The sequence below is a fragment of the Trematomus bernacchii genome, unplaced genomic scaffold, assembly GCF_902827165.1.
Source record: "Trematomus bernacchii unplaced genomic scaffold, fTreBer1.1, whole genome shotgun sequence".
Taxonomy (NCBI): domain Eukaryota; kingdom Metazoa; phylum Chordata; class Actinopteri; order Perciformes; family Nototheniidae; genus Trematomus; species Trematomus bernacchii.
The window spans coordinates 12330102-12353794 of record NW_022987593.1 but is presented as its reverse complement, the minus strand read 5'-3'; the positions used below and the strand labels follow the sequence as shown (position 1 = coordinate 12353794).

The 23693-nt window shown below is 41.8% G+C and overlaps 1 protein-coding gene across 1 annotated transcript; it reads left to right on the top strand.

The window, feature by feature from the left end:
* Nucleotides 1-3791: 3791 nt before the first annotated feature.
* Nucleotides 3792-20238, top strand: LOC117481962 (arachidonate 15-lipoxygenase B-like). Its single transcript, XM_034129906.1, has 12 exons — nt 3792-3935; nt 4328-4533; nt 7081-7203; nt 7703-7803; nt 8663-8829; nt 8999-9142; nt 11430-11633; nt 11728-11812; nt 11892-12063; nt 12580-12701; nt 12821-12921; nt 20038-20238. Exons 1-12 carry the CDS (start codon nt 3792-3794, stop codon nt 20236-20238), a joined length of 1770 nt encoding a protein of 589 aa, XP_033985797.1.
* The last annotated feature ends 3455 nt before the right edge of the window (nt 20239-23693 follow it).

The window sequence follows — 23693 nt, the reverse complement described above, 5'->3', positions numbered from 1 at the left end:
GACTTCTGGGACTTTAAACAATGTCTACATTACATTGTGTAATATCATCCTCTATTATCCTCTCTAAAACAGAGAGGCAACATATTCCTGTGTGACTACAAGCTTCTGGAAGGACTGAAACCAAACACCATCAAAGGGAAGCAGCAGTACATGACGGCTCCCCTCGTCCTGCTCCACAAAACACCTGATGGCGAGCTGTTGCCACTTGCTACTCAGGTGAGATTAGCACTCAGGTATAGTCAATCGTTAAGATTTATGTTAGTGTATTGATTAAAGCATTCTATCATTCAAACTAAATAGCAGCCACCATAGCTGGTGTTTAGACAGCTATGAATTCCCTGTTAAAAAGAAGTGTCAGTTAATTCACTATTGCCTGACCCTGAAGCATGTGAAAATGCCCACTTAAAGCCATATTCAGTTTCACTTAGGTGAACTTACTGTTACCTGGGATTCAATGCAAAGTGAATTTCACATAAAGAATAAAGAGAGCATCGATAGCTGAAAAGCAGATTAAACCTATAGTAAATTATAAAAAATATAAATGTCATTTATTTATATGTTAACGCATAAAATAAGAAATCAATATCTGACTATTGTTGTAGTAATGTACATAGTGCCCTTTTGGCCATGTTGCTCTTGAAAAGTCAACATTATTTGAAATTGTAAAAGTATTGAGCAGTATTTTTTGTTATTATTATTATTATTATTTGTTAATATTTGTTTTTGTTTTGAATTCATAGGTAGAGAGAAAACACAGATTTATTTTTTATCAGATCACATACCGTTGCATTAAATAAATATTATTTGCTTATTTTCCTGTGGTTTCTCAGTTGCAGTAACTGTTCAGCTCAGCTCACTAAAGGGATGTTAAACTCAGACAAAATAACCATGACTGTCCAGAAAAGGTTTTGAACATATTGCTTCATTATAAGATAATGTTCAACACGTTTCATGTGAAAAGTATTTAAGCCAGTACAAAATGAACTCACATCTTTTATTAAGTCAGAATTTACTTGAACACAGTCACCTACACTGATATTTTGGTACCACTTTACAATAAGACTACCCTTATAAAGGATTCATAAAGGGTTTATAATTAGGTTATGAATTAGGTTGTAAACACTTTATTAATCATTAAGAACCATTTATAAACCAGTTCTAACATAGTTTTCATACATCAACACAGGCTCACTATTAGGCAAGATGACTAAGCCTTATACCTAGCTTACTTCGTCTTCTTCATCAGCCAGCATCCTTGGTATCTGTTGTTCACTGAGTTGATTCCCCCCTTCCATCTTGATGTTTCTTGACATCTCTTTATGACCATTTATTTACGAGTTACTAACATTTATAGTTGCCAAAAGGGAGCCTTATTGTAAAGTGTAAAACACATTCCCATTTATTAAAGGTGGGGTAGGTAATTTTGGAGAAACCAGCTCGAGTGTGCTAGAATTTGAAAATACACAGCCGGAAAAAATCTGCCACTTCCTTACAGAGCCCCTCCTCCAACACACACGAACGCACACATGACCAATGAGGGCACGAGATAAGTTTGTGCACAGATGGAAGGCTGACAGGCAGGTAGGTCATCCAGTTATTTTAGCCGGGCCGGCTAAAATGATTGGTCGTGCTTTTTACAGTATTACGGCTTCCCAGTGGCGTTTTTATATGTACAAAAGTGGTGGGGCACAAAAAACGTAGATGTCTATATATAAGCTCCTGAAGTGACGTGCAGTGAGGTTCATGGCTGGTGAGGCACTGGCACTGACTCTTCAGGTTTACAAATATTATATTTTGACCTAAACCAAAATATAATATTATTTTCAAAAGCTTTTTTTGTCTGATGCTTCGATTAATTTTAAACAGACAGTTCAACAAAAGGATACCCAAAAAATGTAATTTTATCATTTAAATATTGAATTGTTCTCTCTTAGTAAGATCCCATTTTCAATCAAATTGCGGTCTTACCTTGACTTGAAGATGAAGTCCATTTGCCTATCCTTCTGGACAAAAATGTCTATAACTTTTTTGTAAAAGTCCTCCTTATGTTCTTGTAGTTTCAAAAGTCTATCATAAATCTAATCCATAGATTTATGATAAAAAAATTATAAAAGTAGGGTAGACATGTGGATGTTATCCGGCTGATCAAAACGTGCATTTATCTAACAGGTACGTTTCCCACAGATCTTATTTCCAGCTATTTTCTAAAATCCTCTGGAGAAATCTCATTGCTTTTTTGTCGAGGGAAGCCATGCGCAGCTTACTTCCTGGTTTTAGGACGCGTCACTGCAGCTCTCTCGTCTCCTCTTCACACACCACACTTTTCGCGGCACACGTACTTACAGCCAATCAGCTCTGAATGATTTGAGATGACGTATGGTGGGGATGGTAGCTCCGTGCCCCTCTGGTCATTATTTTTTTGCCACACACATTTCATTACAAAATACTCTGAGCATGCGCAGTGTAGTTTTTACAGTCACCGTTGACTTCACAGCGAGAGGGAGGGGCATAATCAGGTTTTGTCCCACATGGCTCTAAACAGCTCAATAGGCACACACTGTGACTGTAGACACACTAATTAGAAGAACACAGACTAAAACAGCAATGTACAGACGAATCAGATGATTAAACATGATCTTAAAATATATTTTATATATTTTTTTATTTATTTTTTTGCATTTTTGTAATCATTATTTGTAATACTTTCTGCTGACACTAGGTGGGGCTGTGCCCCACCTGCCCCTAATGACCAGTCGCCACTGCGGCTTCCACAGATGACATTTTTTTATGGATTTTTTGTCAAAGCACTTAAGATATTCATTACTATCGGGATGTTAAGAGCATTCCATGGAATATAACAAAAAGTGTATCTCGAGCCGGTTTCTCAAACTGACCTACCCCACCTTTAATGAGTTACTACCATTTATGATAATGCTGCATTCACACCGGACGCGATGCGATGTTTGGGGGTGGCGCGATTACATGTAAAGTCAATGCAGAGACGCGGACAGACGCAAATTCGCTCTGACGGCACACATGAAGCGGTGGACGCGGCGCGGATCACGCGATTGAGGCGATTGAAGGGGGCCGCGTCAAACGCGAGAGTTCAATTTTTTCAACTCGAGCGTCAAATTCACGTAACGCGTTCTCGCGGAAGCCAATCAGCGGTGAGGATCTCAGCCTGCCGTCACTGACGTTCAACCAGAAAACATCAGCCGTTAGCTGTTAGCAGTTAGCACACAGAGCTCACAGCTCCTCATATCTGTTCCTGCCTGTTCAGACAGGCAGGTATAGAGGGGCAGACAGATTAATGTGGCCAGGGGATGGGAAGTTTGGGGCCCTCTGCTGGAACCGCTTCCTCCGCAACCTGACCCAGGATAAGGGGTTGAAGATAGATAGAAGAATGGAAAAGGCCTTCAGGACTAACTAATGGTTTCATAGTTCATATTGTTTTACCTGTTTTAATATGCAAACATATTTCTCAATGATTATCAGGAACTCATTTGAACAACCTTCGGGTCAATGCCCTACATGTCTGACTTTACGTCACCATAACTTTATTCTACTACTTCTTGCTGACACTCCCACAAAACTGTTTGTATAAATAGCAGAATCAGTGGGGATGACTTTTATCGAAAGAGCCTTTCTTTAGAGAAACCTCCCGCTCTCATTAAAAGGTAAGAGAGATGCTTTATGATTTGAGGTTGATGTAATCACAGTTACTCGTATTAGTACTGAATGGTTATTATAGTTCTCTCACAACCAGGATTCTTCTGCTTTCCAGAGCGAAAATGGTGGACTATAAAGTGACAGTATCCACTGCCTGCCGTGATGATTCCGGCACTTCACACAAGGTCTACATTAAGCTGGTGGGGAAAGATGGGGAGAGCAAATGCACCTGGCTTGAAGTAGATTCCTCCTTCATCCCAGGAGCTGTAAGTCTTAAATACGCCTTTCTATATTCAAACGAAGGCTTTAACATGCTTCCTCAAACTGAACAAGAGATAACACACACACTAGTACTAATTTACAGAAACTCAAATAATAAGGTGTTTATTAAGCAACATGAATAAGATTGAAATACAAGATAGCACAGGTAAGTGTTCATACAGGGAACACTCTGCAGCCTTGACATCTAGTTGCTCTCTGGGAAGAAGAAGCAAAGACAGTGAACATATCTTCTGTATTGCGTACATTTTATTATTTTCTCAACCCTTATACATTCAGTCATTTGGTGATAATCATTTGGATGTCAAAGCTTATTGGTTATCAAATACACTTTATCTCTTGTATCAATGTTTCCAAACAATTTCTGTCATTATACCAGGTGTCTTCTTTCACTGTTTCCTGCCCTGTCTCCATTGGAGAGCTGCATCAGATAGAGCTAGACAAAAAGCCAACAGAAATACAAGATGATTGGTTCCCTGTCAAGGTGGTAGTCAAATCCCCTGAGGGAGGCACCTACACGTTTCCCATTTTCCGCTCCATCACTACCAGTGATGTACACTACTTCGATGAGGAAAAAGGTTTGTGAAAGGTTTGTTTGACCTCCAGTACAATGTGCACTTTCCAGAAGATATGAAGTTATAACAAATTCTTCAAGCTGGTCTACTGTATAAGGAGTCCAGAAAAAATTCTGCATGTTAAAACCTTTTTTGATTCTTTTTTTAAGCTCCGGTTACGCCGCCTATAAAAATGTCTTTTATGGCAACAAGCCATCAGGTAGACCCGGCTTGGCGAGAGAAACACTATCAGTAAGAGCTCAGAGCGTATTCACATTTTAATTGTATTAAATCCTAAGATAACATGTATCAGAATCTCCTCCACTTTTGGGGAAATATATTCCTTATATGTAATGACATATGAATCACAATGTGAGAATAGGCGCGTTCACACCAAGTACTTTTCCCACAATAGTTCATGAGAACTTTAGTTCATGAGAGCTAGATCGCGTTCACACCAAAATGAGTTCCTGGGGGTGGATTAGGCAAATGAACCGCTGACGTCACTTCTTCTTCTTCTGCTTTGGGTTTACTGGCAGGCCGCAAACAACTTCACGGCGAGTACAGTAGGTGGCGGTATGCACCTTAAAGTTGCAATCCGCCAAAAAACTGAGAGAAAAAGAAGAAGAAAAACCTCCCGCGCCCACTTGCTGTAAATGAGGCGTCTGTTTACCTTCCGACCTCAGACATGAGCTTCGTCTGAGTTATTTAACCAAACACAAATACAGATCGTCGACCAGTCAAATGCAATAGCAATGCTGATTCGGAAGCGAAGGCGGTTAAGAAGGATTGACAAAAGGATTGGACGACGACATGCACGCGCTACGCTACGTGTGAAATGAATAAACTGTGCCAGGTGTGTCGTATGCACACTAAATAGGCTCAGCAGCTAACACACCTTTATTATATATCCTCCTGAGAGCAACTGCATCCGTCTGCCATGAACCCTACGTGTTAGTTTTGGCCCATATGTGTCGTGTAAAATGGGGGAAATCAAAAGTTAGCAAATCCCCATGTCATGTTTATAAAAACATTTAGTTTTAGGTCAAATAATTATTACACTTCTCTGAAACTCACTACACTAACTCCTAAGATGTTCCCTTACTATAATTAATTAAAAATATTGAACTCACAACACTGGTAATAACAAACTTAACCATTTCTCTTTCTATAAATAAATAGTGCTTGTGTTGGACGCCATTTTGAAATACAATGAAATTATCTTTTTGAAAGCCACAATAAATAAAGCTTTGCCAGTTTATAACCGATGAAACATGATGGTATCAGAATAATCACTTACATGTGATGTATCATGCTACACAGGTCACTGTAAAGATAAAGTGTCAGAGGAGAAATAAGCAAGCTTAGTTACAATGTAATGAAAAATGTAAGATACAGGCTCCGTTTAATCGCCATGTAGGTTCTCTTTTATTGCACACTCAAGACAATATCAGACAATAACAGCATCACGCTGTCCCAGGTGTGTCGTATGCATGTAAATAGAAGTCAACATTTTCAATATCAAATAAAGTGTCAGTAGTATCAAAACATACATATATATATATATATATATATATATATATATATATATATATATATATATATATATATATATAATAACAATAGGTAGGGTCAGCGACAGACACACCTTAGTGCAAAGTGAAGTGTCAGTATTAATAACAGTGGCATATATATATATAATCACAATAATACAAAATTAACTGTCCCAGGTGTAGGCAATTTGGGGTGAAGTGTCTTGCCCAGGGACACAACGACATGCTGACTGCAGTGGGGTTTGAACCAAAATAAATATCAAAGTGCCCTTATTTATTGTTTTGTGCTTAATGTATGCTTGAACTTTGTTTTATAGGGATTAGTGGACATCAGTTAGATGTGTAACCTTCTTTCAAGGCCAGAGTAGTTACAGTGTAAGTGGATTGACATCTAACATAACATGGCTGAGTACAATTATAACAATCAATAAAAAAAAGGAAAAATAAATAGAATTTCAATTACATTTCTACTTAAATGTGCAAACATATTAGAACATCAGTCTTTGTGGCATGCAGGTAATCAACTGTTTAAGCTTTTACCATTAACATGTAGAATGAATGTTGCAAATGACTTGAAATTATAGCAACTACAATGTAGGTAGCATTATGTCCAGCTAGCATGCTAATTGCTAACGTTATATTATCGTTTTATCCCGGAGGGGAAAACTAGTTTCTAGTCCAGAGAGAAACACCTCGCCTGAAACACACGATTAGTGCCATGAGTTAGTGAAGCAAATTACAGAACATTGGGGGACCAGGGACTGAAAAGCGGGTCAGATGAACTAATTTGAACTACTTTAGTTCCTGGGGCTTTTTGGTGTGAACGCAAATATATCGTAGTTCTGATGAACTATTGTGGGAAAAGTACTCTATACTTATATAGTAGCCTATAGTTGCACCAGGGTTTATGATTACAAATAAAATGGCCTACTTGTAGGTGCAGTTTCCCCCTGGTTAAGCATTAAAGTAATAGTTTTACAAGATGATAATGGCCTCACCACTTTGCTATTTTCAATTTTTCACAGCTGGCATTCATGTGGAGAAGGAATACCCCATTGCATGAAGGCAGGAACGCTTCATTCTCTGCCCTTGGAGGTCAACTTTTCCTGGACCAAGTCCTTTGAGTTTTACTTGAATCTCATCACTGGGTGACGTCTTCAAAACACATATGTGTACTCTAGATTCATGTCAAATAAGCATTGCTTATTGTCAGAGTAAAACATTACAGACATTCTTGTAATGATGTTGCCTTTTTTGCTTTGTGGAGCAGGGAACTAGATGATTCAGTTGTGTTTCCTTTCACCAATACTGTGTGGATTTACAGTCTCCCTGTTTTACCTACCTACCTACCTACCTACCTACCTACCTACCTACCTACCTACCTACCTACCTACCTACCTACCTACCTACCTACCTACCTACCTACCTACCTACCTAGATGATTCAGTTGTGTTTCCTTTCACCAATACTGTGTGGATTTACAGTCTCCCTGTTTTACCTACCTACCTACCTACCTACCTACCTACCTACCTACCTACCTACCTACCTACCTACCTACCTACCTACCTACCTGCCTACCTGCCTACCTGCCTGCCTGCCTGCAGATAATAAATAAATAATAATATTGTATGCTTTTCTTTGTTCTAGGCTGACTGAGCTGCTCCTGAAGGGAATTGCTTGTTCCGAAGAGAACTGGACTGATATTGATGATATCAAGGGAATATTACACACCAAGAACCACTTATCAGGTGTACTATTATAGCAGTTCAATGGTATACTTGACCCTGTATGCATGATAACAATAATAATATTAATAATAGTACTAACTAATATATAACATTTTATTATTGTAGGAGCCAAAATGCTTGTTTTGCCATTGCTTATTATTTATATTATTATCTTCATTTCCTTTTACATGACGTTTAATTCTTATTGGTTAACACTTGCGAAATGTATCACATTGGTGTGTAGTTAATTGGTAATCAACCACACCTGTGGGATCCTGGTTTTGTGTGTGACAAAGAGTAGAGGGTAAATTGCGCCGACACTTTCTGTTGAGCGTATGGTCCAGACTTGGATATTGTTTGTTTTGTGTTTTTATAAAACACCATGAACTCTAACCACATCACGGACTATGTATGGAACGTGTCACAGCAAAAAGCAAGTTTTAGCCTCAAGTTTTAGCGACCCCACAAAAGAGAGTAGCATGGAGGACAAGGCACAATCATGCATAACATGTAGCTATTTTACTAAAGTAAATGTAAAGGTGGGCAGGAGTCAACCTCAAGCTCTCTCTTTCAAAATGGCCTCTGGTATAATGGCCTTTCTTACATTGAACACTGATCATATATTTTACAGAAGCAAATGAGACACTGATATTATGCTTTTTCCATTTGGGTAGGAAGAACTAGAAACTGTGATCACACAATCAAGACCCAGACAAATACAAACAGTGTCCAATAATATGTGTGTGTCTGCATTCTGTGTGACACATGGTTTCCTATTTTAAAGTTTCCCACGCAGGGTACAGTAAAGGTGTTAACAGAAGAAGAGTTAACATTTCTAGTATGAAACTCAATAAAGTGAAACTGCCACTTTTTTGTCTAGACTGTGTCCAGAAACATTGGAAAGAGGATGCTTTCTTTGGCTACCAGTACCTAAATGGTGTCAACCCCATGTTGATCCGACGTTGTTCAGCTCTGCCCAACAACTTTCCTGTCACTGATGAGATGGTCTTCCCCAGTGGTCCGTGTAGCTTAGCAGAGGAAATGAAGGTGATTGTCTTGATACTCTCAGTAGTAGAAACTTGTTTTGCCTAATGACATGGTGAATTAAGAATTGTCTGTCACAATAACATGTTCATTTAATATGTGTAATATCTATACTGTGTTGATGTGATTCTAATTAATCTAATACATTAGTTTCTCATCCTCTCTAAAACAGAAAGGCAACATATTCCTGTGTGACTACAAGCTTCTGGATGGACTGAAAGCAAACATCATCAGAAGGAAGCAGCAGTATATTGCGGCTCCCCTCGTCCTGCTCCACAAAACACCTGATGACAAGCTGATGCCACTTGCTATTCAGGTGAGATTTGCACTCAAGTAGGTAACATAAAATATGTATGCATTGATTAACTATCATTGATTCAACTATCATTCAAATTGCAGAAGAAGTCGGCCTATACGTTTATTTATTCCTGCCTGAGCCAGAGCCAGGCAGGAATAGTTGAGTTGGATCAACTTTTTTTTTACAAGACACAAAAGCATTGATGTATAAAAGACAAAGGAACGTGGGGCTGCTGCTCTAAATGTAATCCTTTGGTCTGACATGGGCTTCAACGAAAATGAAAAATGTCCCCTTAAAGGTTCTATATAAATGCAGTACATCTATATATACAGAGATGGGGTCGTTACTAAAAAAAAGTAATATATTACATATTACATATTACTTTAAAAAAAAGTAATATATTACACTACTTCGTTACTCTCTACATAAAGTAACTCGTTACTTTACTCGTTACTTTACTCGTTACTTTACTCGTTACTTTACTCGCAGGGCCGGCCCGCCCCTCCCTACAGGCAGATCACGCAGACTGCTAAAGTTTCAAATGTTCTCTTTAGTTCAGTTTCCATTGTCGCATAAGACTGATCCAGATAGCTCTGACTATGGCTGTCCTCTGTCTCCTGCTATCTGTATTTTGCGCAGTATATCTCTGAACGATGCGATGGTGATTCCACTGTGCAAATGGGCAACATTACCTCTACTATGAAGGATGCTACAAGCCTGTCCATCTCTGCTTTGGTTACCGGTCCTCCAAATTCTAATTTGTGCCGCTTCGGAGTCGGCGGCGGCGACTCACAACATCCTCACTCTGGGTTCGGGGGTCCGGTCCTTAGCTATTAGCTTCACCTTAGCATGTGTTCTTTGCAGGTGTTTGTTGAGGTTTGACGTGGTGTTTCCAGCAGTGTATAACAGCTTCTGGCCTGGACACAGTTTGCACCTCACCGTCACATTCCTGTCTATTCTTCGGACGAACTCAAAATAATGGGCATACCTCCACCCCTCGAAAGTTATCGCTGACTCTGCCATGTTTATGCAGCACTGCAAGTGGAGATGTGGACGTGCAAATCGCGCAGATTACGTACATATAAACCTGCGGCGGAAACCCCTCTTGTCTGTCAGTGTGATTAAGACTGATTTTATAAAAGTAACGAAGTAACGCGTGTCGGGGCAATGTTAGTAACTGTAGTGTGATTACTGAATTATAAAAGTAACTACTCCGTTACCGACAAAAGTAATATTATTACAACTCTGTATATATATAGCACTTTTCCAGTCTCTGGGAATTAGGGGAGACTAATATACACCCCAATTGGCCATTCTATCGGGAACAATTCAGGGATCAGCTTCTTTTCCTAGGACACTATTGAAACCATTGACCCGACAATTGGTGGACGGCGCTCTTCCTCCTGAGCAACATAGCAAAAAGTTGCCATGAAACTACTTGCTAAAGATTGAGAGGCGAAGGCCCTCCCCTTCCGGTTGAGCTCCATGGGATCTTATTTCGGAAAAATTATGTATTGAAGTCAATGGAGAGAGAAAGATTATCTTTCGATCCCGTTTGAATTGTGCCACGAATTACACACATGATGTTTGTCAATTTAAAAGATAATTTTACAAGTTAAAAAAATAAAAATGTGTCGTAAAACTGTGAAGTAACACTTTTTTTGTGTGAAACCGCTCAATGAACTACATCTCCCGTCTCGCACCACACACCAAGACGGCCGTCACGTTGGCACATTTCACCTCTTTCTTTCAGAATGAGGCGAAAAGTATTAAAAGAGGTGAAAATCACTACAAGTCTGGGCATGTTGAGAGCTGTACATACACACAAGGGGAGTTAGTCGGTTCTGTAAGAGCCAGCATGCGGGACCGGGATTCTGGGATTTGTAGTCTTTCTAGTTGCGTATTTTTCATAGTCTTATATTTCAACAGTTTTACGACAAACTATGACTTTTTTGACATGGAAATTATTATTTAAGATTGACAAACATCATATGTGTAATTTGTGGCACAATTCAAACGGGATCGAAAGATAATCTTTCTCTCTCCATTGACTTTTTCCGAAATAAGGTCCCATGAGTCCCACTGGAAGGGGAGGGACTTCGCCTCTCTATAGGAGTATTGATTACCTAAGCAGTGAATGAAGTCACAGTCTGAGAAGGCAGTCCCTCTGCTCTAACTTCCATATTTCAGCGTTTAACAGATTGACTGAAAAGTAGAGAAAAGTTATATATAGCCAAAGAAACAAAAATTACAGAAAATGTATCAATGGATTGAACGAACCACATCACCCTTCCTTCTCCTGCAGCTGAAGCAGACTCCAGCAGGAGTCAACCCCATCTTCCTGCCTACTGATTCTGAGTACGACTGGTTGATGGCCAAGGTTTTTGTGAGAAGTGCAGATTTCAACCTGCATCAACTGAATTTTCACCTGCTGCGCACACATCTGCTGGCTGAAGTCTTCACAGTGTCACTGATGCGCAATGTGTCAAGGACACATCTACTGCATAAGGTACCTGGAAGAAGAATACTTGATTCACTGTAGCTGTATTGTTTCAACTTTGTTAGAATGTAATAGTGTCACTAACAGAGTTCTCTCTTTCCAGCTGCTCGAACCTCACACTCGTTACACTCTGCATATCAACTTCCTAGCTCGAAAAACACTCATATCTGAGAAAGGAGCTTTCTCACAGCTACGGAAAGACCAATTTTTGTAATATCATGTACAGTATTTGTCTCTAACTATATCCCGAAATATTGACTGTTCCCTAGTTTGTATCTTCTGGTGGAAAGGTTTTGAAGACCATCCTGAAGCGATCACTGTCCTCATTGACCTACAGCTCCCTCTGCATACCAGAGGACATCACTGAGCGTGGCCTGGAGGCTGTGCCCAACTTCTACTACAGGGATGATGGACTCAAGCTCTGGGATATCATCCAAAGGTATAATAGTGTAGGCAGTTTCTATTCTGTAATAATAATCATGTGCTAGGAATGCAAATAATGTATATTGTAGGCAAATGTGGTTGCCATGCGAGAAACAGTCAAATGATGCTTAGGGTTAGGTTTGTTGGAACCAAACAAACAACTGAATCACATAAAACCAATTATGTCAATGAAGAAAAGATAAATCTGCTGGCACGCACAAAGGCTATAGATCTGTTTTAATGCAGTTATTGCCCCATTAAAGAGCACTAGTCCTACTATTTTCATAACAAAGTGACACCCATTGGTGGTATGCATCATGGAAGCCAGGTTAAGCTGGGCTAACTCAGCAAAAAAGCTAAATTGGCATGTTCCTCAAAGTTAGGATCCTCTTTTTCAAATATTTCACCAAAATGTTCAAAAGCACAGACCTGACTCTTCTAAAGGAATGGGCCATTGAAAGATGTCTCTACAGAGTGTCATACTAGTGCAGTGTGTATAATACACCAGCTAGAAATGTGTTTTACATTTCAGGTTTGTGCAGGGAATGCTCAGCTTCAACTACGGGAGTGATGCCCAGGTTTGGAAGGACGAACAACTGCAGGATTGGATTTCCGAAATCTTTAAATATGGATTTCTTTCCCAATCATCAACAGGTGGGCTAAAGAAAAGCTAAATGTTTTAGATAATAACTGTGCACATTTATGTACCATTGTAATATGATTATTTAAAAAAAGCCGTCTTAGTAAAGCATGTAATTCCCTCTGGTTCTCAGGGATCCCACAGAGCTTCACCACCGTGGAAGAGTTGGTGAAGTTTGTCACCATGGTGATCTTCACCTGCTCAGGACAGCACTCAGCCGTGAACACTGGACAGGTGAAGCCTCCTAATATACCACAATTATTATGTATGTGTGTGGAATGCGTAAATAAGGTTTTATTAGTATTTTTCTGTCCTGGAGAACGATGGATGAATTCTGTTAAAACAAATTACATTAGACTCAGAGGATTGTAAGCAAGTCTTTAAAATAAATAATATTTGAAAGCTATGTTAGCAAGTCAGCAAGGCTTTACATAGGCACATTGTGTCACGGCCCAAACTGTGTCCCTGTGTGTCCCTGTTTGTTCCCCTGTGTGTGTGTGGAGGGGGTGTGGTTTCCCTTGCAGGCAGCAGCCTGATTGCACTCACCTGGCCGACCGGCTCAGCTGTCCCTCATCAATCCAATCAAGACACAGCATATCTACTCCAGTCTCCCAGCAACTCACCGCCAGATTGTTTTCTACACCAGTGTACGATCCCTCAGCCATCGGCCACCAGAGCTTCCAGCCAACCTGCCTGCTTCTTCCTTCACCATACCTGCCTGCCCTGTTCTCAGTCCAGCCTGAACTGCCTACCTCCACTCCGGACCTCCATAGTCTCCAAACCCGCCTGAGTCTCAGAACAATAAACCTTTTAAACATCTCCAGTCATTGCCTGCGCCTGGGTCCTGTTTAAAACATAATCCTAACAGAACAATCTGGCCACCATGGACCCAGCAGGCTCGGACCCAATTCGTGAGGCTCTCTCCAACCAAGGCGTCCTCGTGGGCCGGCATGACCAGATGCTCAGAGAGGTTATGGATAACCTTGCATCACTAGCTGCCAACGTAGCACAGATGGGACATCACCTCAACCTGGTTTCAACTCATCTTGCTCCGCCTGCTCCTGAAGATCCAGCTCCCCCACAAGAGTTAGCACCGGTTCCAGCCCAGCCCGCTCTCCCTTCACGTGAGCCTAATATTCCCACTCCAGAGCGGTACGCAGGTGCCTTAGGGACATGTAAGTCTTTCATAATGCAGTGTTCTCTTGTGTTTGAGCAGCAGCCGTCTACTTATGCTAACGACAGAGCTAAGATTTGTTATATGATAGGTTTACTTACAGGTAGCGCCCTAGCCTGGGCATCAGCTGTATGGGAGAGTCAGTCCAACCTTTGTAATTCTTATCCAGAGTTTGTAGAGGAAATGAAGAAAGTATTCCACCACCCCGTCAGCGGTAGGGACGCTACTAAACGCCTCCTCTCACTGCGACAGGGCTCCCGTAGTGTAGCCGAATACTCAGTGGAATTTAGGACCTTAGCTGCAGAGGCGGGTTGGAATGACACAGCGCTTCAAGGGGTTTTTCAAACAGGGCTAACTGATTCGGTTAAGGATGAGTTAGCAGTGAGGGACGAATCAGCTAACTTGGATGAGTTGGTCTCTCTAGCCATAAGACTGGATAATCGCCTTAGGGAGCGCCGTAGGGAAAGAGCCAGCCGATCTCCTGGGTCACTCCACTCTCGCCCTGTCTCGTCTCCTCTCGCAAGATTCGGGTCGGAAACTTTCCCAAGTCCCAGTGCCCCATCTGAAGTCTTTTCTCCTCTCCTGTCTTCAGAGGAACCGATGCAGCTAGGCAGAGCCCGACTCACTCCCCAAGAACGTCTCCGGAGAATAAGAGAAGGACTTTGTGTCTACTGTGCTCACTCCGGTCATTTCGTGGACACATGCCCCCAGCGCCCAAAAGAGGGGTGCTCGCCAGTAAAGGTGGGGATACTGGTGAGCAAGGCTGTTTCTTCCTCAACCCCCCAGACCCGCAAGCCACTTGAAGCCACACTGTTGTTAAACCAACAGTCTCTCTCTCTGCCTGTCCTACTGGACTCTGGGGCTGATGAGAGCTTTTTGGATGCCCAACTGGTTGCCTCAGCCGGCATCTCAACTCAACCTCTGACAGCTCCTCTCAATGCTCGAGGTCTGAATGGGAAGCTCCTGGCACACGTTACCCATGTCACCGAACCCCTACATCTCGTCCTGTCCGGTAATCACCATGAAATGATTCAGTTCCACGTCATGTCCTCCCCTCACACACCCCTAGTTCTGGGCCAGCCATGGTTAAGACTGCATAACCCCCACATAGACTGGTCGGAGAATCAAGTAAGGAGTTGGAGTACCTTTTGTCACTCTTCATGCCTGCGGTCTGCAATTCCCCCAGCAGAGGTCGGTATTCCCCCAGTTCAGCAGGAGCCACTCAACTTGTCCGCTGTCCCTCCGGTTTATCATAGCCTGGGAGAGGTTTTCAGCAAGCAGCGAGCCCTTTTTCTGCCCCCTCATCGCCCTTACGACTGCACAATAGATCTTCTTCCTGGGGCATCTCTCCCATCCAGTCGCCTGTTTAACTTGTCCCGAACTGAGCGTGAGGCCATGGAGACATACATCAAAGACTCACTCGCTGCTGGCATCATAAGACCCTCTTCTTCCCCCGTCGGAGCAGGCTTCTTCTTTGTATCCAAGAAAGACCGCTCCCTGCGCCCCTGCATTGACTACCGGGGCCTTAACAACATCACCATCAAGAACAAGTATCCACTGCCCCTCATCAATTCAGCCTTCGAACCCCTACAGAAGGCCACCATTTTCTCGAAACTCGACCTCAGGAATGCTTACCACCTGGTCCGCATACGTCAAGGAGACGAGTGGAAGACCGCATTCAACACCCCACTAGGCCATTTCGAGTATCTAGTGATGCCCTTTGGACTCACTAATGCCCCAGCTGTCTTCCAGGCTCTTGTGAACGATGTCCTCCGTGACTTCCTGAACCGTTCAGTATTTGTGTATCTGGATGATATTCTGATATTCTCACAGACCATGGAGGAACACACCCAACATGTGCAGCAGGTTCTACAAAGGCTCCTCGAGAACAAGCTGTTTGTCAAAGTAGAGAAATGCAAATTTCACGTGGATTCAGTGGACTTCCTGGGCTACATCATTGAGCAAGGTCAGGTGAGAACAGACCCAGAGAAGGTACAAGCAGTGGCACAATGGCCCAAACCTTCCACCAGGAAGCAGCTCCAACGTTTTTTGGGCTTTGCAAATTTCTATCGCCGGTTCATCAGAGACTACAGTCGTGTTGCCGGTCCTCTCAACCAACTCACCTCCCCAGCAATCCCCTTCTCATGGACTACTCAGGCTGAGGCTGCCTTCTCTGAGCTGAAGAGACGTTTCACCTCGGCTCCTATTCTTATGAATCCTGACCCATCTCTTCAGTTTATTGTTGAGGTTGATGCATCCAACACCGGTGTGGGGGCTGTTCTATCACAACGCTCAGTCTCCGATCAAAAGCTTCACCCTTGTGCTTTTTTTTCCCGACGACTGACAACCTCTGAGCGCAACTATGATGTTGGCAACAGGGAGCTGCTTGCTGTAAAGCTTGCGCTGGAAGAATGGAGGCACTGGCTGGAAGGCTGTGAACATCCATTCATTGTGTGGACAGACCACAGGAACCTGGTCTACATACAAACTGCCAAACGACTAAACTCCCGTCAGGCACGCTGGGCATTGTTTTTTGGCAGGTTCAACTTCACCCTTACCTACCGACCTGGTTCTAAAAACCTTAAACCTGACGCATTGTCCCGGCAGTTTGCAGTGGATCAGGACCCCATAGTTCCTGACATCATAATCCCTGCTACCAGAGTGGTGGGCGCTGTGACATGGGAGATTGAGAACTCAGTGAGGAATGCACAGAGAGACCAGCCAGATCCAGGAAATGGTCCAGATAACCGTTTGTTTGTACCTGACTCTGTCTGCTCACAGGTTCTCCTATGGACCCATGCTTCCCGCTTTGCCTGCCACCCGGGTGTGAATCGGACCCTGTCCCTCCTGAGACGACACTTCTGGTGGCCTTCCATGGAAGCGGACTCTCGAGCCTTTGTGCTGGCCTGCACTGTCTGCGCCCGTAGCAAGTCTTCACACCAGGCTCCTATCGGTCTACTCCAGCCTCTCCCAGTCCCTAGTCGTCCCTGGAGTCACATCGGCCTAGACTTTGTTACCGGCCTCCCGGTTTCACAGGGTAACTCAACCATTCTCACTATTGTCGATCGCTTTTCCAAAGCGGTTCATTTTGTGCCTCTTCCTAAACTCCCCACAGCCTCTGGAACTGCTGACCTCCTAGTCAATCATGTGGTCCGGCTTCATGGCATTCCAACAGACATTGTTTCCGACCGAGGGCCACAGTTCATATCTCAGGTATGGAAAGCATTCTGTCGAGCACTTGGAGCATCTGTCAGTCTCTCCTCAGGCTATCATCCGCAGACTAACGGGCAGGCCGAAAGAGCCAATCAGGACCTTGGAGCTGCACTTCGCTGTGTCACCTCCCGGAATCCCACCTCCTGGAGTTTACATCTGCCCTGGATTGAATACGCTCATAACTCACTGTCTAGTGCTGCCACCGGTATGTCCCCATTTGAATGTTCTCTTGGATATCAACCCCCTTTGTTCCCAGCCCAAGAGGACGAGATCGCAGTTCCCTCTGTCCAAGCCCATCTCCGTCGTTGTCGGAGGATCTGGAAGGATGCCCGCTCTGCCCTTCTCCGCTCCGCTGAACGCAATCGGCATATTGCAAACCGCTACCGGACCGCAGCTCCCCAGTTCCAACCAGGTCAGAAAGTTTGGCTTTCATCTAAAAATATTTCTTTACAAGCTGAGTCTAAGAAGTTGAAACCACGCTTCATTGGTCCCTATGTGATCGAGCGCATAATCAATCCATCTGCTGTTAGACTCAAGCTGCCTCCCTCCATGAGAATTCACCCTACCTTTCATGTGTCCCAGTTGAAACCAGTGTTTTCCAGCCCTTTGTGCCCTCCAGCCATCTCCCCTCCACCCACCCTTGTTATTGATGACCACCCGGCCTACACGGTCCGGCGGCTGTTGGACATTCGCCGCCGTGGGTACCAGTATCTGGTCGATTGGGAGGGTTATGGTCCTGAGGAGAGGAGCTGGGTGTCCCGCAAGCTCATTCTAGGTCCCTCTCTCATTCGGGACTTTCACAGAGACCACCCAGACAAGCCTGGTGGTTCGCCTGGAGGCTCCCGTTGAGGGGGGGTACTGTCACGGCCCAAACTGTGTCCCTGTGTGTCCCTGTTTGTTCCCCTGTGTGTGTGTGGAGGGGGTGTGGTTTCCCTTGCAGGCAGCAGCCTGATTGCACTCACCTGGCCGACCGGCTCAGCTGTCCCTCATCAATCCAATCAAGACACAGCATATCTACTCCAGTCTCCCAGCAACTCACCGCCAGATTGTTTTCTACACCAGTGTACGATCCCTCAGCCATCGGCCACCAGAGCTTCCAGCCAACCTGCCTGCTTCTTCCTTCACCATACCTGCCTGCCCTGTTCTCAGTCCAGCCTGAACTGCCTACCTCCACTCCGGACCTCCATAGTCTCCAAACCCGCCTGAGTCTCAGAACAATAAACCTTTTAAACATCTCCAGTCATTGCCTGCGCCTGGGTCCTGTTTAAAACATAATCCTAACACATTGAGGCTTTAAGCCAAAATCAACAAACTGTGAAATTGTTGTTAAACTCACAAGAGCAAACTGGATTGAACCCACAGTGCAAAACAATGAGAACAGAATGGAGGTGTTTTACTTGAAAAAGGTTTTATTGCAAAACGGGCAGGTACTGTGAGTTTGTGGATGTAGTAGCAGAAAGAGCTGACACTAAAAATCCAGGACACGGGGCTGAGGGATATATAATATACTATGTAATATACTATATAATATACTATTATATACCATATAATAAGAGCAGCATTGGCTCAGTCTCTAGGGACTTGGCCTGGGAACCGAAGGGTCACAGGTTCACGTCCCGATCAGACCAAAAGAAAATGAGGAGTGCGGACTGCTAGCTGGAGCCAGTTCACCTCCTGGGTAACTGCTCCCTGGCTTCTTCACTCTGCCACCTCTCCTATCCTGCATGTGGCTCTGTCTTCTTCTTTTTTTCTTTCTTAATAGTGAATCTTAAGAAAAACATTGAACTTCAAGGAGTTACTACAGAAAACTTGGTCCTCTCCTCTCCTCATCCTCTCTAGACCATTAACCTGTTAAGCCCGAGAGACCCCGGTACCGGGGCACTCCCGCAACATCTTGCAGGAAACAGTGTCTGAGGGCATGTTCATTTAATAAACTATGAATGTTTTATATCCATGTAACGGGAAGAAACTCATCTAACTGATCCTTTTTTTTTTAAAACCCACAATGCTAACGCTGAGCCTCTGAATTAGCAATGAGCGAAAAATGCTAACAGATTACTGCACCGAAATTCAATCACAAAACCTTATTATTTATCTTTTCTGCACATCCAACACATCGTTTCACATCGTGAGGTGACACAGAATCGATGGGTACATACATTATCACTCAATGATACGAACTCGCGACTTTATAAACAAAAACAGACATCAAAACATGTGGCGCTAGGTAGCTAAAAACGCTAACATGGTTTACCTGTGTCGTAGTCTGGTCAAAAGTGGTCTTCAATGGCATTAAAACGATAAAAACGCTGCTGAAGTTAATCCATAGGTTAATCCAATGTGTCTGTGTCCCTTTGAAATGATTTCTGATAATCCATGAGCAATAAACCTGCTTTTCCGTTTCCAGATGTCAGAGCTAGAGTATAGGTTCGCTCTGATGCAAAACTGCATGCGCGAAGCCCCCACCTTTTCTTTGTACCATGTGTGTGAGAGGGGAGATTCCCCTTCGATTCTATTGGCTCTAACGGTCAGAAAGAGATGTCAATCACCAAAATCGACCAATGGGTTCCAGAGAAACGGTAAAACCCCCATTTCCACCCAAATCACCTCAGAGGTGGAGTTTACCTTACCATCATCCAAGGGTAGTTTTCACTATAAGTAAAAAATAATTTTTGGACGGACACTATAATTTACAGTTTTTTACTATGTTCAATCTGAATTTTCTTTAAAATAAAAAACATCTATATTGTTCTGAATTTTCTATATCCAACTCACAGGTTTATCATTACTTTGAGAAAAAGGATTATTAATTTAACCATTTTAGAAGAGAAGATATGGTCATTTGTTCTGGGAATGTCATTTTCGAGCCTGAGACCTGAAAAACAGGCTCAGGGCTAAACAGGTTAATGTCTGCACATGTTTTGTTCTAAATGTAATGGCACACAAATATTAATTTGTTGCAGTATGACTATGGTGGCTGGATGCCCAACAGTCCCTCCACAATGCAACTTCCTCCACCAACCACAAAGGGGACAACAAGTGAGGAAACACTGCTGCAGACATTGCCTAACAAGGGTGTGACAGCTAACACAATGGCCACCTTGTGGCTACTCAGCAACTCGGTCTCTGACACCGTAAGTGCCAAAAAAAGTTCTGTGAAATAAATTACATATCACCTCAAGATGTTCAGATGCTGTATCAAATCAATTAATATTATTAGCATTATATATATATTATATATATATATATATATAATATATATATTATATATATATATATATATAATATATATATATATATATATTATATAGCCAGTGGCGTTTTTATATGTACAAAAGTGGTGGGGCACAAAAAACGTAGATGTCTATATATAAGCTTCTGCAGTGACGTGCAGTGAGGTTCATGGCTGGTGAGGCACTGGCACTGACTCTTCAGGTTTACAAATATTATATTTTGACCTAAACCAAAATATAATATTATTTTCAAAAGCTTTTTTTGTCTGATGCTTCGATTAATTTTAAACAGACAGTTCAACAAAAGGATACCCAAAAAATGTAATTTTATCATTTAAATATTGAATTGTTCTCTCTTAGTAAGATCCCATTTTCAATCAAATTGCGGTCTTACCTTGACTTGAAGATGAAGTACATTTGCCTATCCTTCTGGACAAAAATGTCTATAACTTTTTTGTAAAAGTCCTCCTTATGTTCTTGTAGTTTCAAAAGTCTATCATAAATCTAATCCATAGATTTATGATAAAAAAATTATAAAAGTAGGGTAGACATGTGGATGTTATCCGGCTGATCAAAACGTGCATTTATCTAACAGGTACGTTTCCCACAGATCTTATTTCCAGCTATTTTCTAAAATCCTCTGGAGAAATCTCATTGCTTTTTTGTCGAGGGAAGCCATGCGCAGCTTACTTCCTGGTTTTAGGACGCGTCACTGCAGCTCTCTCGTCTCCTCTTCACACACCACACTTTTCGCGGCACACGTACTTACAGCCAATCAGCTCTGAATGATTTGAGATGACGTATGGTGGGGATGGTAGCTCCATGCCCCTCTGGTCATTATTTTTTTGCCACACACATTTCATTACAAAATACTCTGAGCATGCGCAGTGTAGTTTTTACAGTCACCGTTGACTTCACAGCGAGAGGGAGGGGCATAATCAGGTTTTGTCCCACATGGCTCTAAACAGCTCAATAGGCACACACTGTGACTGTAGACACACTAATTAGAAGAACACAGACTAAAACAGCAATGTACAGACGAATCAGATGATTAAACATGATCTTAAAATATATTTTATATATTTTTTTATTTATTTTTTTGCATTTTTGTAATCATTATTTGTAATACTTTCTGCTGACACTAGGTGGGGCTGTGCCCCTAATGACCAGTCGCCACTGTATATAGCCAAATGTTGTTTTATGTTTGATACAGTGACGTGCGGTGAGGTTCATGGCTGGTGAGGCACAGACTCACTGAGTCAGATTTACAAATATTATATTTTGACCTTAATCGAAATATTCGGTTATTTTCAAAAGCTTTTTTAGTCTGATGCTGTGATTAATTTTAAACAGACCGTTCAACAAAAGGATACCCAAAATCTAAATATTGGATTGTTCTTTCTTAGTAAGATCCCATTTTCATTACAAATGTGGTCTTACCTTGACTTGAAGATGAAGTCCATGCTATCCTTCTGGACAACAATCTATATTACTGTTTTGTAAAAGTCCTCCTTATCTTCCTGTAGTTTCAAAAGTCTAGTTTGTTGTTACGTCTACCGTCTCTGCGTAGAATAACAGTAGCAACAAGAACCTGTGGGCTCACGTGCGCCCCCTTCAGTGCGGCAGAGGTTATGGCTGTCTCCCCTGGTGCATTTTCATTGCCGTTGAGACCAGCGAGCCTACATATCATATATACGTGAAATAAGTTATTTAGAGACTATGGATGGCGAGGATAAATGTAATAAAGGGATCTACAAACATTACATTGGTGACCTACAGTGAGATGGTGACAGGCATGCGCTTAGGGCCCGCTTTCCAGACAGTTTCTGTGGGGTGACGCATTCTGAGGTGAGGCAGATCTCATCTGTGCCTCACCTCACCTCACAGTAAATGGCTTGAGCGCGCTCACAAAATAAGTGGCCGCGCTAAATTAGTGCCCGTGCTCCAGCAAGTTACTGTGGGCTTACGAGAGGCAGAGCACGTCCCTGCCTCACTTGTCATCGCTCCCGTAGCGGAGCTCGGCAAATTTGCTGATTTTGACTATAAAAAGCGAAAAAAAATGTATAATTTCATATTCCAGCTATTCCTCAAAAAACATGTTTTGGATATCATGCCATTCACATTTTTAATTTACATTTTAAGAAATTGTAGTTTTTGTATTAGTACCCCAAGCTTCCATAAGTGGGTCAAACCTGACCCGCATGCATTTTCTATGGAATCCTATGGGAAAACGTTTTTTTTCAAAATGTAAAAGAAATTTCTAAAATTATAAATAGTGAAAAATTAAATATAAAATATTTCTAGTGTGAACCAAAATATAATACTAAATATTATACAAGAGATTTTTCTTAACCAAAATGACAAAAATGGCATAAAAACACATATTATTCTAATACGGGTCCTTTTAGACCCACTTATGGAAGAGTGTAGGGTCCAGTCACTCGTGCATCTAAGGGTTAAATCATAATCGATATGTTATTTCTTCTTATTAGCTCATTAATCAATACACAGGGTATCTTAACAAAATAAATAGCTCCTGGAAAAATATTATTTTGCATTACAATTGTAAGACTTAAATAAACTATTCCTTATTACTTATGATAATAATGAAAAAATAAATATTTGTAGAGGGAATTTTGTTTTGCCATATTCACTACATGCTGTGTAACATATCTGTATTTATAAAAAAAACAGTTAGTGAAGAGTTTCTTATGATATCCATCTTTCATGGACGAAATGGGACCATTCCAAATTGTTTGTTTAAACTATGTGATATGGAAAATGTAATAAAACATGGTGTGGGTCATCTGAATATAAAAGTTATGTGGTGGATTTTTGGTTCTCCGAGAGAGGCAACTTGGTTGAATTACTTATACTTATGTATATGATTAATAATGATATTAAATATGTGAATATACTTTTTTTTTGTAATGATTATTAATTCCTTCTGATAGTCCTTTTAGTTACCCTATTGAGCAAATTACCCTACTTCTTTAAGTGACTCTTTATGCAAGTCAAAGCTACAGATTAAATAGGATTAAGGAAATGTTATTAGTTATTAATTGTATTTAACTATTTCTGGACAGTGGATAGTTATGTTGACATGTTGATATTACAGGTCCGGCCTTTATTATTAAATTAAAATTAAAATCACTGACGCTGAATTGCTATGCTGAAATGTAATGTGTAAGAAGAAAGTGAAGAATTTCGATTGAAATGACACTGGGGGCTTGAATGTGTGATGAGAGAAGAAAAGAAAGTAAAAAGGCTTGGAAAAGCAGCAGAATATTTGAAGTGCAAACTTTTGAACTAACTTGATGGTGAATGATCTGTCGCCATGCCAACGGCATTTGATGACATCCCATAATACGTTTAGATGCGTTGAT

Coding starts and splice junctions, on each gene's coding strand:
- LOC117481962 (XM_034129906.1), top strand. CDS start 3,792: ATGGTGGACTATAAAGTGACAGTATCCACTGCCTGCCGTGATGATTCC. Junction 7,204..7,702: donor TACTTGAATCTCATCACTGG/GTGACGTCTTCA, acceptor TCTTTGTTCTAG/GCTGACTGAGCTGCTCCTGA. Junction 11,813..11,891: donor TGAGAAAGGAGCTTTCTCAC/AGCTACGGAAAG, acceptor TGACTGTTCCCT/AGTTTGTATCTTCTGGTGGA.